The sequence below is a fragment of the Lynx canadensis genome, chromosome B3 (assembly GCF_007474595.2).
Source record: "Lynx canadensis isolate LIC74 chromosome B3, mLynCan4.pri.v2, whole genome shotgun sequence".
NCBI classification, from domain to species: Eukaryota; Metazoa; Chordata; class Mammalia; order Carnivora; family Felidae; genus Lynx; species Lynx canadensis.
Window position 1 is genome coordinate 134,170,869 of NC_044308.2, and position 25,989 is coordinate 134,196,857.

General features: G+C 42.2%; 1 protein-coding gene across 1 annotated transcript in view; it reads right to left on the reverse strand.

The window, feature by feature from the left end:
• The window catches only part of CATSPERB (cation channel sperm associated auxiliary subunit beta), a 104,816-nt gene that overhangs the window by 29,219 nt on the left and 49,608 nt on the right, over positions 1 to 25,989 (reverse strand). Inside the window, exons 15-16 of the mRNA XM_032593495.1 lie at positions 14,437 to 14,591; positions 11,870 to 12,024 (exon numbers count right to left, since the gene is read on the reverse strand). Of these exons, the coding sequence (XP_032449386.1) occupies positions 11,870 to 12,024; positions 14,437 to 14,591 (310 nt within the window). The remainder of the gene's footprint in view (positions 1 to 11,869; positions 12,025 to 14,436; positions 14,592 to 25,989) is intronic.

The following is a 25,989-nucleotide window of genomic DNA, read 5'->3' on the forward strand; positions in this document are numbered from 1 at the left end:
AAAAATGGCTAACAAATGAGTATTTGATTATCATTTATTCAACCTCACTAGCAATCAATGAAATCTTAACCACTGCAACTAGATACAGTTTTTCACCCATCAGAGATTAGCAAAGATTTTTATTATTTATTTGTTTATTTAATGTTTATTTATTATTGAGAGACAGAGAGACACAGAGCATGAGCGGGGGAGGGGCAGAGACAGGAGAAGACATAGAATACAAAGCAGGCTCCAGGCTCTGAGGTGTCAGCACAGAGCCCCACGTGGGCCTCGAACTCACAAACCGGGAGATCATGACCTGAGCTAAAGTCGGAGGCTTAACTGTCTGAGCCACCCAGGCGCCCCAGCAAAGATTTTTAAATGACAGGGTTCAGGAGTGGCAAGAATTGAGTGGAGATAGGCACTCATCCACTACTGATGGTTTGTAAATTGGTACAAGCTTCCCAGAAAGCAGACTGACATTGTGCATGAAGGGCTCTATCATTATTTCCCCTCTATGATTCCATAAGTCTACTGACAGGCCTCTATCCTAAGGCAATAACTTGAAACGCAGAAAAAGAAAAAAAGCTTTCCACACAAAGATGTTCATCATGGCATTATGGTGAAAGTTAGAAATAAGAAATACAGGGGCGCCTGGGTGGCGCAGTCGGTTAAGCGTCCGACTTCAGCCAGGTCACGATCTCGCGGTCCGTGAGTTCGAGCCCCGCGTCAGGCTCTGGGCTGATGGCTCAGAGCCTGGAGCCTGTCTCCGATTCTGTGTCTCCCTCTCTCTCTGCCCCTCCCCCGTTCATGCTCTGTCTCTCTCTGTCCCAAAAATAAATAAACGTTGAAAAAAAAAATTAAAAAAAAAAAAAAAAAGAAATAAGAAATACCGACAATCAGAGAATTAAGTAAATGATAATACATGATCTAGTTAGAATAGATGTAACTATTAAAATCGTATTTAGAAAGTGTTTTTCCTTATATAAGGAAAGTGGTCATGTTCTAATGTCTAAATGAAAGAAGTAACGTAATCCGTGAGCGTGGAATGTTTTTCCGTTTCTTTGTGTCCTCGATTTCTTTCATAAGTGTTTTAAAGTTTTCAGAGTATAGATCTTTTACTTCTTTGGTCAGGTTTATTCCTTGGTATCTTACTGCTTTTGGTGCAATTATAAATGGGATTGATTCCATGATTTCTCTTTCTGCTGCTTCATTATTGGTGCATAGAAATGCAACAGATTTCTGTATATTGATTTTTATATCCTACGACTTGGTTGAATTCATGTATCATTCTAGCAATTTTTTTGGTGTAGTCTTTCAGATCAGAAGAACAAATATTGTTAAAATGTCTATACAACCAAAGCAGTCTACACATTCAATGCAACCTGTATCAAAATAACACCAGCATTTTTTCAGAGATAGAACAATCCTAAAATTTGTATGGAACCCCAAAAGACTCCAAATAGCCAAACTAATGTTGAAAAAGAAAAGCAAAGTGAGAGTCATCACAATTCCAAACGTCAAGCTGTATTACAAAGCTGTAATCATCAAGAGTATGGTACTGGCCCAAAAACAGATACATAGATCAATGGAACAGAGTAGAGGACCGAGAAGTGGACCCACAACTGTATGGTCAACTCATCTTTGACAAAACAGGAAAGAATATCCAGTGGAAAAAAGACACTCTCTTCAACAAATGGTGTTGGGAAAACAGGACAGCAACATGCAGAAGAATGAAACTGTATCACTTTGGTACACCATATACAACATAAATTCAAAATGGTTGAAAGACCTAAATGTAAGACCGGAAACCATCAAAATCCTAGAGAAGAACACAGGCAGCAACTTCTTTGACCTCAGCCACAGCAACTTCTTACTATACACATCTCCGGAGGCAAAGGAAACAAAAGCAAAAATGAACTACTGGGACTTCATGAAGATAAAAACCATGTGCACAGAGAAGGCAACAATCAACAAAACTAAAAGGCAGACTACGGTATAGGAGAAAGTATTTGCAAATGACATATTGGATAAAGGGCTAGTATCCAAAATCTATAAAGAACTTACCAAACTCAACACCCCCCCATCCCCCCACCCCCTCACCAAATCCAGTTAAGAAATGGGCAGAAGACATGAATAGACACTTTTCCAAAGAAGACATCCAGGTGGCTAACACACACATGAAAAAAATGCTCAACATCACTCATTACCAGGGAAATACAAATCAAAACCACAATGAGATACCACCTCACACCAGGCGGAGTGGTTAAAATTAACAACTCAGGAAACAACAGATGTTGGCAAGGATGTGGAGAAAGGGGAACACTCTTGCACTGTTGATGGGAATGTAAACTGGTACAACCACTCTGGAAAACAGTTTAGAGGTTCCTCAGAAAGTTAGAGATAGAACTACTCTATGACCCAGCAATTACACTACTAGGTATTTATCTAAAGGATACAAAAATACTGATGCAAAGGGGTACAGGCACCCCAGTGTTTATAGCAGCATTATCAACAATAGCCAAATGATGGAAAGAGCCCAAATGTCCACAAGCTGATGAATGGATAAAGAAGATACAATACAGATATAGATGTAGATACAGACACATAGATATAGATATATGGATACATATACAGTGAACTATTAGTCATCAAAAAGAATAAAATCTTGCCATTTGCAATGGCATGGAGCTAGAGTGTATTATGCTAAATGAAACAAGTTCATCAGAGTGATTTCACTCGTACGTGGAACTTAAGAAACAAAACAGATGAACATATGGGAAGGGAAGGAAAAATAACATAAGATAAAAACAGAGAGGGAGGAAAACCATAAGACTCTCTTAAAAGTAGAGACCCAACTGATGGTTGATGGAGGGAGGTGGGTGGGGAGATGGGCTAGATGGGTGATGGGCATTAAGGAGCACACTTGTTGTGATGAGCACTGGGTGTTGTATGTAAGCGATGAATCACTAAATTCTATTCCTGAAAACAATAATACACTGGATGTTAACTAACTTGAATTTAAATAAAATCTTGGAAGAAAAGAAACAAAGAATAAATGAAAGAAGCAAGGTGAAAAATGGTAAGCAAAAAATTAAAAATGCATATTTAAAAGGATTAATTGCTAACTCATCAAAATGTTTACAGTTGTGATCTTAATTTGCTTCTTCATGTTTATCTGACTCCTAAGAAATTTGCAAGGAGCAAGTACTTTACAGTCAAGGAAAAAAATCCATTTAAAAAATGTTAACTTGAAACATCCACATGCAAAAGAAAAAAAAATCTAGACACAGACTTTACACTCTTCGCAAAAATTAACTTGAAATGGATCACAGACTTAAATATAAAATGCAAAACCATAGAACTCATACAAGATTAACATAGGAGAAAAATCTACATGACCTTGGGTATGGGGATGACTTTTTAGATATAACACTGAAGTTATGATCCATGAAAGAAAACATTGATAAGCCATACTTTATTAAAATTAAAAACATCTGTTCTGTGAAAGACACTGTCAAGAGAATTAGAAGACAAACCACAGACTGGGGGAAAATATTGCAGAAGACACACCTGATAAAGGACTGTTACCCAAAATGAACTGTAGAGAAGGAAAAAAGCCTTTTTTTCTTTTTTTTTTTTTTTTCCTCTACCTCCCTAAATTCTGAACCTGAGGGCCTGGAAATTAAACTGACAAAAGACAGATTACAAGAAGAAAACAAATAGAGTTTATTTTTCTAATGTTTATTTATTTATCTATCTATCTATCTATTTATTTATTTAGAGAGGGATAGAAAGCAAGTGGGGGAGGGGCAGAGAGAGAGAGAGAGAGAGAGAGAGAGAGAGAGAGGGAATCCCAAGCACTGTGAGCACGGACCCCACCGAGGGGCTTCACAAACTGTGAGAACATGACCTGAGCTGAAACCAAGAGTTGGATGCTTAACCAACTGAGCTACCTGGGTGTCCAACAAATAGAGTTTATTAACCTGTGTGTCATGTTTACACACTAGAGAAACTTCAGTGATGAGGAACTCAAGGTGGTTAGAACCTGAGGCTTACAAAGCATTTTAACCAAGAACAGTAAATTCTCTGAAAAGCGACAAGGCAAAGGAAAAGCGGTTTAGGCTTTCAGGAGTGCCAAATTGGAAAAGTAAATATGCCTCTGAGGGAAACTAAGGAAAGAGAAGTCTTGTTTAGTAAGATTGGTTATGTAGATTCCACTCTGGCCTCTGGGCTTAAAAGAGTCTCTGGAGATTAGGAATCATCTTGCCTTTCCTGGTGGGGAGGGAGAGGGCAGAGATTTTTTTTTCTTTGTGTGTTTGTGCGCACACGCACGAGCTTAATTGCTTCACTGTTTTTCTTTGTTCTTTTTTCTTTTTGTAAGATGAGAATTCAGGAAAATGATAAAAATCTATGCTCTTCGTTAGAAGACCAGAGGAGAAATAAAAGCTCTTTCATTTATCAGTTGTGTGATGCCTTGAATAAAGGGGCAACTTGGGTTTTAAGTCAGAGATTTGTTTTTCTTGTATCTGCTTCTTCTCAATTGTCTTCAGCTGAAAACAATCCTCATGCCAAACTGGAATATTTTGGGGTGGCACATTCTGATCCCCTACAATATAAAGAACTCTTAAAACTCAGTAATAAAAAAATCAACCCAATTTAAAAATGGGCAAATGAACTGAACAGACACCTCACCAAAGAAGATATACAGATGGCAGATAAGCATATGAAAAGATGCTCCACATCATACATCATCAGGAAATCCAAATTAAAACAATGATGAGGGGCGCCTGGGTGGCGCAGTCGGTTAAGCGTCCGACTTCAGCCAGGTCACGATCTCACGGTCTGTGAGTTCGAGCCCCACGTCGGGCTCTGGGCTGATGGCTCAGAGCCTGGAGCCTGTTTCTGATTCTGTGTCTCCCTCTCTCTCTGCCCCTCCCCCGTTCATGCTCTGTCTCTCTCTGTCCCAAAAATAAATAAACGTTGAAAAAAAAAAAAAAAAAAAACAATGATGAGATACCACCACACCTATTAGAATGGCCAATATACAAAACACTGACAACACTGAATGCCTGCAACAACATGGAGCAACAGGAACTCTCATTCATTGCTCGGGGCAATGCCGAATGGTACTGACACTTTGGAAGACAGTTTGGCAGCTACTTATAAAACTAAACATATTCTTACCACGTGATCCAGCAATCACATTTCTTGGTATTGATCCAAGTGAGTTGAAAACTTAAGCTCACACAAAAATCTAAACAAGGATGTTGATAAGAGCTTTTGTTCATAATTGCCAAAAACTTAGAAGCAACCAAGATGTCGTTCAGCAGGTGAGTGGATAAATAAACTGTGGTGCATCCAGACAATGGAATATTATTCACCACTAGGAAGAAATGAGCTCTCAAGGCTCGGAGAGACACAAAGGAAAGTTAAATGCCTTTTACTAAGTGAAAGAAACCGACCAGAAAAGGCTGTATATTTTATGATTCCAACATACTGTAATGACTCCAACTGTATGACATTCTGGGAAAGACGAGACTATGAAGACAGAGAAGAGACCAGTGATTGCTAGGGGTTATCTGGGAGCGAGGGATGAATCGGCAGAGCACGGGGGATTTTTAAGGCAGTGAAACTCCTCTGTATGGTACTATAAGGTGGGTCCATGTCATACATTTGTCAAAACCCACAGAATATAGAACACTGAGAGTGAACCATAATATAAACTATGGACTTTGGGTGATGATGGTATGTCAATGTAGGTAATAAGTGTACCACCATAGTGCAGGACATTGACAGTGGGGAAGATTGTGTATGTGGGTATGGAGGGTGGATGTATGAGAACTCTGTACTTCCTGTTCAGTTTTGCTATGGACCCAACACTTCTCTAAAGAGTAAAGTTTCTTAGGGGCTCCCATGTGGCTCAGTCGGTTAAGCTTCTGACTTCGGCTCAGGTCATGATCTCATAGTCTATAAGTTCGAGCCCCGTGTTGGACTCTGCTGACAGCTCAGAGCCTGGATCCTGCTTCGGATTCTGTGTCTCCCTCTCTCTCTGCCCCATCCCCGTTCATGCTCTGTCTCTCTCTGTCTTGAAAATAAATAAAACATTAAAAAAATTAAAAAAAAGAGTGAAGTTTCTTAATGAGAAAAAATGACCCTCGTTGCCTCTGAAGTCAATGACCAATGGCCAGGCAGACACCTTGACTACCAAAGCTGTTTCTCCCCTTCTCCACTTGAGTCTCTTTTACTCAAGTGTCTAGGGTTTGCTGTTGGGGGTAATTAAGCTCTACTGTTCTGGGAGAGGTAAGAAATCAGTGGGTTGGTTTTTTTGTTTGTTGTTTTTTGACAGACAGAGAGAGAGAGAAAGGGAGGGAGGGAGTATGTGAGCAGGGGACAGGGGCAGAGTTAGACAGAGAGAGAATCTTAAGCAGGCTCCATACTCAGAGCAGAACCCAACGTGGGGCTCAATCCCACAAACCTGTGAGATCATGACCTGAGCTGAAATCAAGAATCAGACACACAATCAACTGAGTCACCCAGGCGCCCCTAGTTATAAGACTTCTGATTTTGCTTTAGAGGAAGAAAGATCAATCCAACAAGAAAACAAAGGAAATAAAGCACAAAGTCATCACTCTCCATAAGTCCATTAGAGAACTAAGGTCACCAACTAACATGACCAACTAACATTAAATCCAGGGGAATAAGCCATTCCAAAGAGAGTCTGAACACAAGAAGAGACTTACCAATAGAAGAGCTTGGGAGGGAGAGACCCAGTGTTGGCCACAACATAAGCAAGTAAGAATTGGCTAAAATTGTTTAAAAAAAAAAAGGAAGCCCGAGTATATGCTTGCATTATGAGTTTGGAGAAGCTAGGGCACCTTTCAAAGGGGTGTCCCCTTTGAACTCACAAGTTACTTCCTTCCCATGGGCTTTCCTAGAGGCTCATGAGAAAGACGGGGCAGGGCAATAGACCAGAGAGACCCCCTGGTGGTGGTCCAGGCAGCATGGAGGATGGGAGGAAACAGGCATCAAGCATCACCCACTTTCTTGAACTTTCTTTCATAGGAAGCAAAAATTTCAAGCCATGGGAAGCAAGATATTAACCACTTTTGCACACTGGCCTCCAAAGAGGTGATCAGTGCTGGGAGGGGTGGTTGGAGGGTGCTGGCACTGAAGCCCTGCTTCCCTCCCTCCTCCCCTCCCTCTGTCCCCCTATGTAGCAAAAGCTTGAAGCTACTGGGAGACAGGAAGCAAAAGCCATGGGGCACAGGCAAAGACACATCAGGATGAGAGAAGTATAAAATAATACTCGACCCATTATAGAGGGTCAGGAAGCTGTCTTGTGTCTATAGTTTTGGTAGAATTATCTAGGGGTGCCTGGGTGGTACAGGTGGTCAAGCATCCAACTCAATTTTAAGCTCAGGCCACTGTCTTAGCACCTTTTAGTGAAAAGACTAGACTGTTCTTTTTGCATTCTTATCCAGTGTCACATTTACTGTCCATAAAATGAATGTCTCTTGGGGCGCCTGGATGGCTCAGTTGGTTAAGCATCTGACTTTGGCTCAGTCTTGTGGTCTGTGAGTTCAAGCCCCACATCGGGCTCTGCACTGACAGCACAGAGCCTGCTTGGGATTCTGTCTCCCTCTCTCTCTGCCCCTCCCCTGCTTGCACATGCTCTTTCTCAAAAATAAATAAACATTAAAAAAAATTTTTTTAAAGCATTATCTCACTATGAGGAGAAGAGCCGGAAATTTCCACCCAAGATTGAATCTCAGATACCAGGCAGAATTTGGCTGCAAGAGGTAATTTCTATTAACAGATTATTGTTTTTTGGTGGTTTTTTTTTCCCCTCCCTTAATGGAACCTGACAAGCTGAACGTAACATATAAATGCAAGGACGGGGCACCTGGGTGGCTCAGTTGGTTGGGCGTCCGACTTTGGCTCAGGTCATGATCTCGCGGTTCGTGGGTTCAAGCCCCATGTCGGGCTCTGTGCTGACAGCTCAGAGCCTGGAGCCTGCTTTGAATTCTGTGTCTCCCTTTCTCTCTCTGCCCCTTCCCTACTCACTCTCTGTCTCTCAAAAATACATAAACATTGAAAAAAAAATTTTTAAAGCAAGGACAAAGGCCAAGAAAAACCAGGAGGGGTTGTTACACAGAGTTTTAGTCACTGTGACAAAGGGAACATGAATACTCCAGTGAAGCAGAAGAGAGACAGAAACAGACTCCCTCACACATGGACTCATCACATGTTGCAGGGTGGGGGGAGCCCACATCAGTGGGGGGAAAGAGTGACTTCTACAGATGGCTGGTTATATATATAAAAAAAGAAAGAAATCAGTTCCTACTTCACACGACACGCATTGGTTCTAGACAGACTAAACACTTAAAAATGAAAAGCCAAACTAAGACTATTACACGAAAACACAGGAGAGTTGCCAAATAGATCGTGGTGTATTAATGTGAGTGAATTACAGATGCATCAATACCGAGGAATTTAAAAAGCATATCGCTGTATGGAAAAGCATATCGCTGTATGGAAAAGGCAAGTCACAGAAGAATAATACATTTAGCAAAACTAAATAGTATGTTTTGATGCATGGGCACATGTTAAAGCCATAAAGAAAAAAATGTGTCAATGTTCACGCAGAAATCAAGATGATGCTGATCTCTGGGGGACCAGGCCTAGTGTTGGGGTGGGGAAGAAAGGAGACCTTCCCAGGGGGATTGCCCAAGGGGTGGAGGGAACCAGCAGGGTGGACAGGTGGAGTAGTGGCCTTGTCCCTTCCAAAGGACTCTGGAGGAGGGCCTCTGCATCAGGAGGGCCTCTCCCCCTTTTATTTCACCTGCTTTCTCTCCCCCGAACTCTGGAAGGGCTAGAAACCATAAGCTTCAAGGGAAGAAGATACTAGAAGCTGAAAAATAGTAAGAATGAGCAATACCCCACCTCCCCCAGCTCCCCAGTCCAGGTCAGGCCCAAACAGGGGCTGGGAAACAAATTTAAATTGGGTAAGAATTTGACCTCTCCTAAAACACTGGACAAGAAGAGAGTCACGTGATTCTTAGACTGACTTAGACATTTTTAGACCAAGGAAATATTCACCTGCCCTCGAAGAGAAAAGCTATGGGACTTGCCTGATATTCGTCTAGAGATAGAACGGAGGGAAGTCCACGGAGGGGCTTGAAGGACAGTAAGAGGAAAATTAAAGGTGGTCTCTCCAGCTTATGCAGTGAGCAAATTTCACATCTATCTATCCAGTTACTCACATAATTAGAAGACTTCAATGCCTCTCCTTCACCTGGAATGACATCTAACCCCTCAACCCCATCCCCGCGGGACTCAGAAGGCCCCACCCAACCTGGCTCCATGGTCTTGAATGACTTTTCTCCTCCTTTCACAACACTGAAGTCACTCTGGTTTTCCTTTGGTTTCTCAAACACACACCATGTTCCCATTGGCCTGGGAGCCTTCTACGTGTTGTCCTCTCAGTCTGGAAACTTCCCCCCACCCCTCTCTTCATCCGCATTCTTCTGTTCCCGTCATAAGCATCACCGCCCCCGAGCAACCTTCCAACATCCTCCAATAAGGGCTCAACCCTCAGGAAAACACTCTCTTGATGGCCCATGCTCTTCTGCTGTCAATGACGTGAGTTCGAGATGTGCGTGGGTTCGAATGTCGTCTTCACTGCTCTATGGTATCCAGAGTGCCTTGCACATAGTAGGTTTTAAGCAATTGTTTGTGGGAAAATGAATGAAGGGCTCACCCTGCTCCAGCCCCTGAACACCTAGAATCTGCCTTGACCGATTGCTAACTTTGGAACCTTGGGTCCCAAATCCTTGACCAGTCCAGCTGAAGTTTGGCTTTCTTCTAGTTCTCTGATCCTGGCTCTTTTCTCCCATTTCCTGTCTTGGAGATGCCCATTCCCTCGTTTCCGCACCAGTAGAGCAAAGTTAGAATCTGACCCCAGAATGTGCTGTTCTGATTTTTAAATTTTTTTTTTTTTTCAACGTTTATTTATTTTTGGGACAGAGAGAGACAGAGCATGAACGGGGGAGGGGCAGAGAGAGAGGGAGACACAGAATCGGAAACAGGCTCCATGACGCGGGGCTCGAACTCACGGACCGTGAGATCGTGACCTGGCTGAAGTCGGACGCTTAACCGACTGCGCCACCCAGGCGCCCCAGTTCTGATTTTTAAATACAGGCACCCTCACTTTTCCAGAGTTCACCTTGCGCCGCTCCACTTTTAGGAAAGACCAACATTAGCCCTTGTTTTCCCTAACTGGAAGAAATCCCAAGAGGATGCCCACTTCCACGAGAAGAGGCAAAAAGTGAAAACAGAATCCAGTTTGGTTTTGCAGTGAGCTGAGCCCTCATAGGGGCAGCGCACATCCCCAGCAGCAAGAAGGTCCCGCCGAACTCCTCCCCCTCGAACCGCACGCAGCATTCTCTGCGCCAAGATGCCAGAGGGTTGACCTGTGTGAGCAGCTGTGGTTTATCTCCATTCATTTTGTGCATCCGTTAGCAAGATATGTCATAAGGCATCAGAAAAAGCCTAACGGAGGTTATTTTTGGGGTCTGGGAATGCTCAGAAATTTTTCCATAAAAATTAAGGGTAATTGCATCTTTACGCCAGTTTGGCTTCCAAAAAGTTTCACAGGAACACTCTACTTTTGGATAGTGAGGGGAAACTTGTATTTGGATCCTTAAGAGGATCATATGCTTTTTAAAATTATTAGGATGTAAAACACTAATATTAACATTGAGATTGTATTAATCATATGTCAGTCTTTTAAAAAGTGATTCTGTATGTTCTCTACAAGGACGTGCCTACGTACACTAAGTGGTGGGCACCTGGGTGGCTCAGCTGGTTAAGCGTCCAACTTCAGCTCAGGTCATGATCTCGCAGCCCATGAGTTTGAGCCCCGTGTCGGGCTCTGTGCTGACAGCTCAGAGCCTGGAGCCTGCTTCGGATTCTGTGTCTCCCTCTCCTCTCTGCCCCTCCCCTGCTCATGCTCTTGCACTCTCTCTCTCTCTAAACACACACACATGCACACACACACACACACACACATTAAAAATAAAAATAAAAAAAAGACTAAGTGGCTTGGAAATGTCACACACACAAAATACCAGGTACTTTTCTTCGACACAGAAAGTTCTACCATCCTTGTGTGGGATAGGGGGACTACTAGCAGCATTTGTTCCATCCTATCCAATTTCAGTCTTTACCTCCATCTCTGTGTGAGCTGCCCCACGGCACATGAAGTTGTTGGCTACGCGACAAGGTGCAAACCAATATCCCGATACAAATATAGTAAACAGATTTCAATCTGGTGGAGACACCTGTTTGGAGTAGGGTGAGTTTCTTCTGGTCATCTGAAATTGTTCCTTTTCTGGTTGTTAGATTTTGGGGGTTGTAAAATTCATAGTGGTCTTCAAAGATGGTTTTTAGCCCTAAAGGTAGCTTTAAAGGTCCTGGGCTCTTGCTGTTATCTTAGAAGTAAGCGTGGCTAAGAATACCACATACCCTGCCGTGCGGTATTTTCTGCAAGACGACCTTCGCTTTGCTAGATGTGTTTGTCCTTAGTACATGTGAGAAATGCCGTGTAAGTGAGCAGTATAGACAAGCAGTATCCAGTGTAGCCCAGGACATCTTTGATTACTCAAAGACGAAATCTTTGATACTGAAGGTGCTGACGTGATCAATCCTGTGTTTCTGAACTTGGGGACTCAGTCAAGCCACCTTGGAATCTACCAATGTATGTGGGCTCCTGAGGTATCGGAAAAAGATACACTCTATCTGGTACAGCTAAGAACACGACTCAAAAAATTTAGCATTTAGAACCCAGTGTGAAATCTAAATACATGTGAGGCAAATCAGTCCCTACCTGGAGTGTATCACTTTTCCCAAGTGGATGTTGCTGAATTTCTTGGTGTATCTACTTTCCTGAGGTTCATTTGTGGGGACGTACGCAAAAAAAACTACTTCTTTTAAAGTGATAAACTGTGGCGCGAGTGCAGTTTCGAAGCCCATGTCAGGAGGCTGGAGTAGGAAAAAAAGAAAACAGTGCGTCTAAACTACTTTATACTTCAATTAGGGCAAAATGCAAATATGAGATTTGTTTCCAGTTCAGGTCAAAACAGGACCGTTTTTGTTCATCAGTAGGAGTAATATTTCAACATGTTCTGTTTGAATATCCACGCGTGTGTGAGGGATAATATCTTCTCCCGGTGCGGAGGCAAATTCTGGGGAGTAAGATTCAGTTTGGGATTCCTGTGACCTTGGCAGGAGCTGGAGTGGAAGAATGCACCGAGGCATGTCTTCCATTGTGTGCGAGGGGTCTGGAGGGGCAGATTTTGGAGCTCGGTTCTTACTGGAGTTGTTTTTTGTTTTTGTTTTGTTTTTTTTACAGGAAGGGGCTGTGGCATACAGCTCCTCACTTGAAAGCCGCTGCTCCCACCGCCGCATGCCAGTGACCCCACGGCTGCCAGTGACCCCACGGCTGACCCCACAACCCCCCCTCTCCTGTGCTATAGCCTTTCTCATTTCTTCTGTTTCACAAGCCTTTCCCTATAGTCCACGCCAGCACCGCTGCCCCAATTTCTGACCCGTAGTGTCTTTCCAACACACTCTACTCTGATCCTGATCCTGTCCAGCTTGGGGAACTTTGAGGACCATCCCGAAGGGGGTGTTGTGGTTTGACCTCGTTGTTATGACATGGGGAGTGGGGGTGGTAGGTAGTGCAGACTGGTTGGGGGTGCGGCCATTCAACAGTGCCTCCAAGACCCATTTTCTGTCATGTCTTGTCCCCCTAGTGTCTTAAACTTGGGAACCCACTGAAGAGGGGAGAGAGTGGGAAACAGATGCCAGGAGAATAGACATGAGACAGAATCAGTGTCTTAAGGGCTCTCGAAAGGCTGAGAGTGCTTTAGAGATCCAAACACCACGGGGTGCCTGGGTGGCTCAGTCAGTTAAGCATCTGACTTTGGCTCAGGTCATCTTGAAGTTTGTGAGTTCAAGCCCTACATCAGGTTCTGTCCTGATGGCTCGGAGCCTGGAGCCTGCTGCACATTCTGTGTCTCCCTCTCTCTCTGTCTTCTCCTCCCCAACTCTCTTTCTCAAAAAAACAAATAAAGATTAAAAACAATTTTAGAATTCCTAATGCCATTCTAGCCTGGGAGTGACAAGACCACCCTATGAAAAGTGTATACAAGTTCAATGAAAGGCAACACGCGGGGCCTGGGACCTGCTGTCTGGGTAGATGTCAGTGGTGTGTGTGATTTGGGGTAGATTATTCAGCCTTGCTCTGCCTCATTTTCCTCATCAGTAAAATGAGGATAAGTAGCTGTTACAAAGATTTAAGAGAGCAGAGCAGTGCTCGGGACATAGAGCCACGAAAAAGCCAGTGGTGATCTTTATCCCGGGAGGATGCACGCACAGCTTGTCTGGGGGAGAGAGGTGAGTTAAAAAAAAAAAAAAAACCTATTTATTGGCTTTTGATTTTAAGAATGTAAACTTTCACATAAGAGAACTGAGACATTTCCTACAAATTGTGAAGTTAGTGAAAAACTGTGGAATCTGCTTTTTTGGCAAGTTCCACCCTCCCCTCATGTCATTTGATTTGTGTCTATGCAGAGCCCACACGGCAGACTGGCAACTACACAGAAAGTCATATGGCGGCATTTTACAGTCACAGGGAAGTTCCCGCCGCCCTCTCTAGGAATATCTCGGACAGGGAAAGCAAAGACAACAACCTTTCGGCCCCAGTCTTGGCCTGGTAGTTTGCAGTGATCTATTGAAACTAGAGTCGGCCTTTATTCCATTTCCTTTAGGCCGAAGGGAAGGTTTTGTTAAGCCCCAGTGAACACAAAAACCTTGTTCTTTGCTGATACACTCAGGAAAGTTCATTTCATGACCGTGTGCCCAGTGATGAGTTCTTAGGCACATGCACCATCACAAGTGGCACATTATACATTAAAATTATTAGAACAACTCTTTGCACTGTCACCTGTGAGGAAGCCCTATATTAGTATCAGAAAAGGAAAAAAAAATAAAGGGGCAGGGTTAATATGAAAGAGGAAAGGTAAACCACTGGGAAAAATGGAACTTATATTTCTTGCTCATATTTCTTGGGAGGTAGAACACCAAACCTATCGTGATCCTGGGTTGGAAGTAGTAGGTCTAAGTAATAAGCTTAGAATATCTGGTCATGTTGCTCTGAAGATAGTCTGGGTGGAGTTAAATCTATATAACCCTGAAAGGGACTGGGAAGAAGGTTTTGGAGATGTTCTCTGCTATCTGGAGGCTTTTCCTGTAGTCTAACAGAGCAAAGTGCATTAATACGAGTTTGTCCCAAGGAAAATACCTTCCTGTTTTCCCACAATTCTGTGTGTGGAATGTGGTATATGTATTCTTAAAGCAAGGTGAACAGTTTCAATGCATTGTATCACTAACCTGTCCAAAAATACCTTTAGAATTTCCAAAGGCTGCAAATGACCCACCAGCTTCAAAATGGTCTGGAGTCAGTTTATGTATGAAACCCATGTGGTCATAGTATAATGTGAAGATATCATCATTAATAGATCCGATTTTACTATATCTTCTTAATCCTATGAGGAAAGAAACAGAAGTCTCTTGATGTCGATATAATACAACTAGAGATGTTTTAATACCATACCTTGTAAAAAACAAAAAAAAAAACCCCAAAAAACTAAAAAACCCTTCACTTAAACTAAGGGGTGGAAGTAAGGCTTTGAGACTCCACAATTAGTAAAATACATGTTGGTCTTGGTTAAGTCCCTCAAAAGTCCTTTCGGGGCTCCATTTCATTACAGAACCTGTTCCCTGAAGTAGGTGAAGGCCAGAGTGAGGGTCACAGGAGAGATCTGGAGAAAGAGAAGTGAGCTCCCCCTGGTGGTGGTTCCTCTTCCTGATGCCAGGAGAATTATCTGCAGAGACCCCGGAGTCATTAGCTATCCTACGATGAATAGGTTGAACCAAATTTGGTGTCCTGTGTTTCTCTCGTGCCTTTAGAGAAACATGATGGGCAGTCCTGGCAGTAATCTGGTAGTAGCAAAGCATTCACCTAACTGAATGGACACTGGTCCAGAGAGAGAGAGAGAGAGAGAGAGAGAGAGAGAGAGAGCTGCCTCCCACAATCCCTGAATGTTGGCGTGCCCCAGGGCTCAATTTTTAGATCTCGTCTCTATCTCTGGAGATCTCACCCAGTTTTAGGATTTTAAATCCTTTTTTTTTTTTTTTTTAAGTAGGCTTCACACCCAGCACATAGCCCAACACGGGGCGTAGAACTTGAGATCAAGACCTGAGCTGAGATCAAGAGTGGGACACTTAATTGACCGAGCCACCCAGGTGCCACTAAATCCATCTTTATGCAGATGATTCCCAAATGTAAACCTCTCATCCCATTCTCTTCCCTGAACTCCAGATTTGTATATCTGGCCGCCTACTGACCGTTCCAGATCCATGGCGGTCAGGCATCTCAAACCAAACTCATCCCAGACTGGACTCTCAACCCCCAGGCAAACTCCTCCACCCTCAGCCTTCCTCCTCTCCATAACGCCAACTGCAGTTTTCCTTTTGCTCAATCCAAAACCATGGTGTCATTCTTTCTTTCTTTTTTTTTTTTTTTTAACATGTATTTATTATTGAGAGACACAGAAAGACAGAGTGTGAGCAGGGGAGGGGCAGAGAGAGAGGGAGACACAGAATCCGAAGCAGGCTCCAGGCTCTGAGCTGTCAGAACAGAGCCCGATGCGGGGCTTGAACTCACGAACCGTGAGATCATGACCTGAGCTGAAGTCCGATGCTTAAACCGGCTGAGCCACCCAGGCACCTCCCGTGGTGTCATTCTTAATTCTCCTCTTCCTCTCACAGCCTGTATCGAGGCCATCAGCAAATCCTACTGACTCTAGCCTCAAGATGCATATAGAAGCCAACCTTTTCTCGCCAATTCCACCTCTGTCGCCCCGCACAAGTGGATATGATATGGGCAGAGGTTTACTGTGAGGAATTAGCTCATACAATTATGGAGGCTGAGAACTGCTGTGATCGGCTGTAAGCTACAGAAGCAAGGGCCTGAGAACCAGGGGATCAGATGGCATAACTCCCAGTCAGAGGACAAAGACATGAGGACTGAAAACCAGAAAGGCCCCTAGTTTAAGTCCCAGGCCAAGGACAGGAGAAGGCTTACGTCCCAGTTCACAGGCAGGCAGGAAGCAAAGGAGAGGATTCCATTTTCCTTCACCCTTTCGTTCCACTCAGGCCTCCAATGGATTGGATGAGGCCCACCCACCCACACTGGGTAGGACAGTCTGCTTTATAGAGCCTGCTGGTTCAAATGCTAATCTCCTCGAGAAACACCCTCACAGTCACATTCAGACATAGTTTAGTCTGGGCACTCCTTGGGGTGCCTGGGTGGCTTAGTTGGTTAAGTGTCTGACTTCAGCTCAGGTCATGATCTCACAGTAGGGGAGTTCAAGTCCCGCTTCAGGCTCTGTGCTGACAGCTCAGAGCCTGGAGCCTGCTTTGGATGCTGTGTCTCCTCTCTGTCTCTGTCTCTCTGTCTCTGTCTCTCTCTCTCTCTCTCAAAAATAAAGAATTTAAAAAATAATTAAAAAAAAATATGAGGACCCCTTAGCCCAGTCAAGTTGACACAAAATTAAATATTACAGTTGCTAAGGTTCACTAGGCCATATTTCATCTATAAACATAAGATACACTTTCTTCACATTTTAACATTTTGATTGAGATCACTTCCGTAATTGCTGTGTCTTACAATCATTTCCCACCAGGTGGCACTCAAAGTACAGTGGTCACTTGGCCACACAGGCATGTACTTTGTGCCAGCTTTTTTTTTTTTTTTTATTATTATTTTTTTTTATATATGAAATTTATTGACAAATTGGTTTCCATTCAACACCCAGTGCTCATCCCAAAAGGTGCCCTACTCAATACCCATCACCCACCCTCCCCTCCCTCCCACCCCCCATCAACCCTCAGTTTGTTCTCAGTTTTTAACAGTCTCTTATGCTTTGGCTCTCTCCCACTCTAACGTCCTTTTTTTTTTTTTTTTTTTCCTTCCCCTCCCCCATGGGTTCCTGTTAAGTTTCTCAGGATCCACATAAGAGTGAAACCATATGGTATCTGTCTTTCTCTGTATGGCTTATTTCACTTAGCATCACACTCTCCAGTTCCATCCACGTTGCTACAAAAGGCCATATTTCATTTTTTCTCATTGCCACGTAGTATTCCATTGTGTATATAAACCACAATTTCTTTATCCATTCATCAGTTGATGGACATTTAGGCTCTTTCCATAATTTGGCTATTGTTGAGAGTGCTGCTATGAACATTGGGGTACAAGTGCCCCTATGCGTCAGTACTCCTGTATCCCTTGGGTAAATTCCTAGCAGTGCTATTGCTGGGTCATAGGGTAGGTCTATTTTTAATTTTCTGAGGAACCTCCACACTGCTTTCCAGAGCGGCTGCACCAATTTGCATTCCCACCAACAGTGCAAGAGGGTTCCCGTTTCTCCACATCCTCTCCAGCATCTATAGTCTCCTGATTTGTTCATTTTGGCCACTCTGACTGGCGTGAGGTGATACCTGAGTGTGGTTTTGATTTGTATTTCCCTGATAAGGAGCGACGCTGAACATCTTTTCATGTGCCTGTTGGCCATCTGGATGTCTTCTTTAGAGAAGTGTCTATTCATGTTTTCTGCCCATTTCTTCACTGGGTTATTTGTTTTTCGGGTGTGGAGTTTGGTGAGCTCTTTATAGATTTTAGATACTAGCCCTTTGTCCGATATGTCATTTGCAAATATCTTTTCCCATTCCGTTGGTTGCCTTTTAGTTTTGTTGGTTGTTTCCTTTGCTGTGCAGAAGCTTTTTATCTTCATAAGGTCCCAGTAATTCACTTTTGCTTTTAATTCCCTTGCCTTTGGGGATGTGTCGAGGAAGAGATTGCTACGGCTGAGGTCAGAGAGGTCTTTTCCTGCTTTCTCCTCTAAGGTTCTGATGGTTTCCTGTCTCACATTTAGGTCCTTTATCCATTTTGAGTTTATTTTTGTAAATGGTGTGAGAAAGTGGTCTAGTTTCAACCTTCTGCATGTTGCTGTCCAGTTCTCCCAGCACCATTTGTTAAAGAGGCTGTCTTTTTTCCATTGGATGTTCTTTCCTGCTTTGTCAAAGATGAGTTGGCCATACGTTTGTGGGTCTAGTTCTGGGGTTTCTATTCTATTCCATTGGTCTGTGTGTCTGTTTTTGTGCCAATACCATGCTGTCTTGATGATGACAGCTTTGTAGTAGAGGCTAAAGTCTGGGATTGTGATGCCTCCTGCTTTGGTCTGTGCCAGCTTTTTATATTGCCCATCACTTCAAGTTTCCTGAAACACTGGTATAATATTGTTGAATTTTACCGATGCTTAAGATGCCTTCAATAATATTACATTATAATTTGGCACTGAAACAAAATTGTTATGGGCGCAGTAAGAGAAGAAAACAAAGCAGGGTATATATTTATCAGTAAGCGACACTGGAAGAATCACCACAATGTCACATTTTCTTGTACGACACCAAGTGTTTTATAGAACCTAAGAAAGAAAGAATCCGGGGCGCCTGGGTGGCTCAGTCGGTTAAGCCTCCGACTTTGGCTCAGGTCATGACCTCGCGGTCCATGCGTTTGAGCCCCGCATCCGGTGCTGGAGCGTGGAACCTGCTTCGGATTCTGTGTTTCCCTCTCTGCCTCTCCCCCACTTGGACTCTGTCTCTGTCTCTCTCAAAAATAAATAAACATTAAAAAAATTCTTTAAAAAAAAAAAGGAAGGAAGAATCGCACAGGAGATGACATTACATTATCTTTCGCTAGTGAAATACCACTCAAAACGATTACCCTATCACATACCAAGTAAGGCAATAATGTCACAGTAATCCAAGCATCACTCAGGAACACTGTTAAAACAGGGTGTTAAGGTTTAATTGGAAGTTTTTCTTTGTGGTAACAGAACAAAGTCATCTTATGATCAATGAACCCCAGCTTTGACTCAATATAGCTTTTACAACATTCTTCTGTTGGCTTTGCATGTGAATTACTGGTGAAGTTAGTTGGCCCCAAATTCTTAGGTAATATTATTTTTCTCTGAAAGTTCTGTAGAAGAATATGTGCCTTTCATCGTGGCAGCAGAAAAAAATCCAAGGCTGACTTGATTTTTCTGTGCCTTTAAAGTTGATTTACATTTTCTATTTCAAATAATTCAGAAGTGTTTTGCTTTTAGTTAAAAAAATCTTATTGTCACTTTTGGTTTCCTGTATTGTTTTCTATTTTCAGTATTTATTCATTCACCCATCTGTCCACTCGTATCGGAGGGGACGTGCCAGGAACTGTAGAGATAGAGAAACAGAGACACCGCCTCCGTTCTTCACTGGAAATTCCTACAACTTTGTTTCTCAAGCATCTGTATTTATCATTTTAGATTCTTTCCACTTATTTTTTTTTTATTCCATGTAGACATGTTTCTTTATTTTTTTTATTTTATTTATTTATTTATTTTATTTTTTAAAATTTACATCCAAATGAGTTAGCATCTAGTGCAACAATGATTTCAGGAGTAGATTCCTTAGTGCCCCTTCCCCATTTAGCCCATCCCTCCTCCCACAACCCCTCCAGTAACCCTCAGTTTGTTCTCCATATTTTTGAGTCTTTTCTGTTTTGTCCCCCTCCCTGTTTTTATAGTATTTTTGTTTCCTTTCCCTTATGTGCATCTGTTTTGTCTCTTAAAGTCCTCACGTGAGTGAGGTCGTATGATTTTTGTCTTTCTCTGACTAATTTCATTTATCATAATACCCACCAGCTCCCTCCACGTAGTTGCAAATGGCAAGACTTCTTTCTTTTTGATTGCCGAGTAATACTCCGTTGTATATATACCACATCTCCTTTATCCATTCATCCATCGATGGACATTTGGGCTCTTTCCATGCTTTGGCTATTGTCGATAGTGCTGCTATAAACATGGGGGTGCATGTGTCCCTTCGAAACAGCACATCTGTATCCCACGGATAAATGCCTAGTAGTGCAATTGCTGGGTCGTAGGGTAGTTCTATTTTTAGTTTCCTGAGGAACCTCCATACTGTTTTCCAGAGTGGCTGCACCAGCTTGCATTCCCAAGACATGTTTCTTTAGTTTCTATCTATACTTTGTCATAGTTCATCATTTATATTGACAATTTAGTTCCATTTTCTTAGGTGTTATTTTTACTGCTTGCAAAGTAATCTTATTTAGCCTATTTCAATCTTTATTTCATAATATGCGCTGTTGATTCTCTGTTTGCCTTTTCCTCCAGATACATCCTTAGACTTCCTCTTCCCTGTTTGCTACACTGGAAGGCTGACCTCTACGAACTGCAATACTTGTGCTCTGTTTCCAGAAGGCTTCTGATTGGGTTTGGCACTAGCAGGAGAGAAGAACAAGGGAAGGAGAGAAAAGTCTAGGTAGTTTTTCCCTGCCTTTCTCCCTACTTTAGTGATACAGTTCTGGCAGTAGCTTTGAGCCTCCAACACTATTCCTCTTATAGGACAGCCCCTCTTCCATCCCAGCTTTGACTGGGCTTGGGTGATGCTATTACCTATCTACTATCTATCTGTCTATCTATCATCTATTTATTTGCATTACCTCTGTTTTAAAATGTTTATTTATTTAAATGTTTATTTATTTTTGAGAGAGAGAGAGAAATAGCGTGAGTGGGGGAGGGGCAGAGAGAGTGGGAGACACAGAATCCGAAGCAGGCTCCAGGCTCTGAGCTGTCAGCGTGTAGCCTGACATGGGGCTCAAACTCACCAGCTGTGAGATCATGACCTGAGTCGAAGTCGGATGCTTCACCGACTGAGCCATCCAGGTGCCCCAAAATGTTTGTTTATTTTGAGAGAGAGAGAGAGAGAGAGACAGCGAGTGTGCACACACACACGCAGGTCGGGGAGGGGCAGAGAGAGAGGGAGAGAGAGAATCCCAAGCAGGTTCCCCGGTGTCAGTGCAGAGCCCATTGTGGGGCTCAATCTTATGACCTGAGTTGAAATCAAGAGTCGGATGCTTAACAGGCGCCCCTATTTGCATTGCCTCTTAAATCCGAGGACTGTAATGGTTTTCTCCCATTGCTAATCTCTGGGTACTTCAGTGTCATTGTTGGTTCCTTTAGCTCTGTCCACTGCTCTGAAAATCGTCTCCTTATAAAGGCTCTTCAGGTGAAACACTCGAGTGGAATTATATTTGCTGTCAGGACTAGAAGTGGCACAGTATTTTTACTAGAAATGTCCATGGAAAATAGAATATCCAGGCTGGATTCTGGGACGGAGTCGCTCACATATTCAAGGAATGCACAGATGACCTCTATGCCTGGTAGTTATCGTGACGCTGGCAATCCACAGCAAGCAATGGCATCACAGTTACTCAAAGTATTACTGTAGTGGCAGGGGATGGCGTGTCTGTGGACGGCTGCACTTTAAATGATCAAATGCGGTTGCTGTACCTAACAACGATGACAACTACAAAGATTTTTTCAAAGATTTTCCCAAAGACGGTAGGGTGGTACGACTTTATGGATATACCAAAGAGCTTACAAACAACAATGACAACTCATGACCTTGAGTATTCAGCTCAAGGCCATAGTAGAAAACCTGACAGCTTTATGGGGAGAAAAGAACCTCACTTCATACTGCACACGAAAACAGAAATGTCACGTAGACCTATACAACCAACCTAGAACAATCTGCTAGAAGGAAACAGGAAAGGATCTTCATAACTTTGGGATAGGCAAAGATTTCTCAAACAGGATATAAGAACAAGTACTTGCCATACAAGAAAAGATGGATAAGCTGAACTTAAAAAAAATTTTTTTTCATGTTTATTTTATTTTTGAGAGAGACAGAGCGTGAGCGGGGGAAGGACAGAGAGAGAGGGAGACACAGAATCCGAAGCGGGCTCCAGGCTCCGAGCTGTCAGCACAGAGCCCGACATGGGGCTCGAACTTACGAACCGTGAGATCATGACCTGTGCCACAGTTGGATGCTTAACTGACTGAGCCACCCAGGTGTCCCGATAAGCTGAACTTTTAAAAACCAATAATTTTGCCCCTCACAGGACACCATAAAGAGAACAGAGGGGCGCCTGGGTGGTTCAGTTGGTTAAGTGTCCGACTTCGGCTCAGGTCACGATCTCGCAGTTCGTGGGTTTGAGCCCCGTGTCGGACTCTGTGCTGACAGCTCAGAGCCTGGAGCCTGCTTCGGATTCTGTGTCTCTCCCACTCCTGCTCTGTCTCAAAAATAAGTAAACATTAAAAAAACACAAAATAAAATAAGAAAAAAGAGAAGAGAAAAGATAAGCCATTGGTTGGAAAAAGATGTTTGTAAGTCATATTTCTAAAAGAAGACTCATGTCCATAATACATTAAAAATTCAGAGCAATCAATCAAAAAGGTCATTCCAATAAAACTAGATTACAAAGAGGCTTGAGATAACTTACCAAAAATATATAAAAATTGGTCAATGAACATACGAAAATGTGCTAAACATTATTACTCATGCAAAGCAAATCTTCAGCAGATATGGTTACATACTGATCACAATGGCTTCCTGTTTAAAAGACTAACAACCTGAGTGCTGGAGAGGAGGAGGAGCAATGAGAATTCCTCCATGTTGCTCATGGGATAATAGATTGATGCAATTACTTTGGAGAAACATTGATAGTACTTAACATTTTTTTCCACAAAAAGCCAAATAAACATACACTTTATGGTACAGCAATTCTATTCCTAGGTATATGCCAAACAGAAACGAAAGCTCTGTCCAGAAAAAGACTAATACAAAAATGTTCATGGCTTCTCTATTTATAATCAGCACCCAATGGAAACAATTCAAATACCTACTAGAAGTGGAAGAGATATGGTATTAGGACAGTGGAAGACTACACAGCGGTGAAAAAGAACAAATTGCTGCATCAGTGTGGAGGAATATCACAGTCATAATGTTGACTGAGAAAAAAATATATATGCATAATTGTATTTATGTGAAGTTCAAAATCAGATAAAACTAATCTATGGTATTAGAAGTCAGAATAATGGCAACCCTTAAAGGTATACTGATGGGAAAGTAGCGTGAGGGAGCTTTCTGGAATACTGGAAGTATTCCACATCTCACTCTGCTTTCCAACCCCTCCTAATATTACTCATAGCCATTTTCATTTATTTCATAATCCTGTGATGGCTGATCATTAGATTCTGAAATGCTATGTCACAACTGCTGTCTCAACGAATATAGCAGCAAATACACCAAGAAGATTAACCTGATACCAACAGAAATTGAATAAAAGTTCAAAAATGAGCTGGAAAAAAATTGGATATAGAATACATAAACGCAGTGGTGTAGTCCTGGAGAAACAGAATCAGAATTCTGTGGTCTCTCCTCATCGTTGAGTAAGGAAGAACCAATAAGGAGATTCTATGAAGGTGACACTGAATTCTGGTGGTGTGCATTGAGGACACAATACTGAGGTCAAAGAAACCTTGCTTTTTGAAGTTATAGCAGAAAGCTTCAGAAGGCTTATTGCTTAACATCGTATCAGAGACCAGAAGAAACTGGTTGGAAACTAAACAGTAAAGAATGCTGACTTGTTAAAAACAAACAACAACAATGAATCCAGCCTCACTCTTATCTCGGGAATAATCAATGTTTTTCTCACTGTGGTTAGACCTGATCAGTTATCTCTAAGTTTAGCCCCAATTCCAAATTTACCCAATAATCTACAGAAGTGCCACTGGAGCACTGTTTGGGAAGACTGTATTTCTGAAGGCAAATCTCCTTGCCTATGAAGTTATTGATTGATTTTCAGTTTTATTTTTTATTCAATGGATAGCTTCATCGTCTTATGAACACCTAACAAAATGGACCAAGACGTATGTATGAAAACTATAATCCCCTTTAAAGAAAACATGGGAGTAAATCTTTATGACCTCGGATTAGGCAATGGTTGTTTCCTTAGAGATCACACCTAAAGTGCAAACAACAAAAGGAAAAATAGACGAATTGAACTTCATCAAAATTAAAAATGTTTGTGAATCAAAAGGCACCATCAACAAGTCAAAAAGATAACCCAGAATGAGAGAAAACGCATCCAAATCATGTATCTGTTAAGGGACAAATATCCAAAATATATAAAGTTCTCTTACAACTCAACAATAAAAAGACAATTAACCCAACTTTAAGATGGGTAAAGGATTTGATCAGACATTTCTCCAAAGACGTACAAATGGCCACCAAAAGCATGGAAAGCTGCTTAACATCATTAGTCATTAGTGAAACGCAAATCAAAACCACAATGAGATACATTTTCTCACTCAAGTAATTAAAATAAAGAAGACAGACAATAAATAATAAGTGTTGGTGTGGGTGTGGAAAAATAAATCTCACGCATTGCTGGTGGGAATGTGAAACAGTACAGAGTTTGGCATCTCCTCAAACTGTAAACACAGAGTTACCGTATGACCCAGCTGTTAGACTCCTACACACGTACCCAAGGGAACTGAAAGCATGTTTCTACACAAAAATTTGAACATAAATGTTCATAAAAGCGTGATTCATAAGAGCTAAAAAGTGTTTAAACATCAAATGTCCATCAACTCAAATGTCCCAATAAACAAAATGTGCCATATCCATAAAATGGAATATTATTCGATCATAAAGAGGAGTAAAGTACTAATAACCTGCTAGAACAGGAGTAAAAACCTCAAGACATGGGGGTGCCTGCGTGGCTCAGTTGGTTGACTGCCCAGCTCCGGCTCAGGTCAGGATCTCTGGGTTTGTAAGTTCGAGCCCCACATCAGTCTTGCTTCTGTCAGCGCACAGCCTGCTCTGGATCCTCTGTCTTCCCTCTCTCCGCCCCTCCCTCGCTTGTGTGCGTGCGCTCTCTCTCTCATTCAAAAATAAACAAATATTAAAAAAAAAAAAGACCTGAAGATAAGAGAAATAAGCCAGTCACAAAAGGACAAAAAGTATATGATTCCACTTATCTGAGGTCCCTAGAGTAGTCAAATTCACAGGGACAAAGGTAGTGGCCTGAGGCTCGGGGGAAGGAAAAATGGGGAGTTATTGTTTAGTGGGTACAGGATTTTAGTTCGGGAAGATGGAAAAGATCTGGCGGGAGATGGATGGTGTTGGTGGTGCCCAACGACGTGAATGTACTTGATGTCAGTTCATTGATGAACATGGCTCATTTAACACGGTTAAAATGCTGAATTTTGTGCTAGGTATATTTTGCCACAAAAATAAGTAACAGACAAAAACAAAACCACCAGCAACAATCAAAATAGGGAAAAGAACGATATGTCAAAACATACAAAAGAAAGTGCTAAGGGAAGCAAGAAAATTCTGATGTAACAGGTCACACCACTCTACACCCAGCCCTTTTAAGTAATACTGAGAGAAGGAAGATAAATCAACAAAATCCTGAGGACTCTCAGGAATATTCTCCTAACAAGAGAGAAGTTGACAATGGATAAGATGGTTCTCAAAGGAAAAAATCAAACCCTCTTGAGTGTAGCCAGGTTTACCACCTTCCAAGGCACTGTCCTAGCAGAACAAGTTCAAGTGCTACCTTGATGAGGTGAAGCAAACAGGTTTCAAGAATAACTCACCTACATTATCTTAGAGCAAATAGAAGATCTGACCGGTGCTACACACTTTTGTGATGAATTAGAGAGAAATAAAGGAGGATCGGAGATAGAAGGAGGAGAAGACATAGTGAGGGAAAAGGGGAAAAGAGGAAGGTGGGGAAGAGCAGAGGGGAAGAGGAATGAAAACGCGGAGAAGGAAGGTACTATAGCATTTAAAAGATATAAAGAATCCAGTTGAGACGAAGCCTGTCTCAAGATAAGGTAAAATATCCCCCATATTTTGCATCAAAAGACCTTAACAAGTTAATAGATTCAACAAAACAAGATCTCAAAG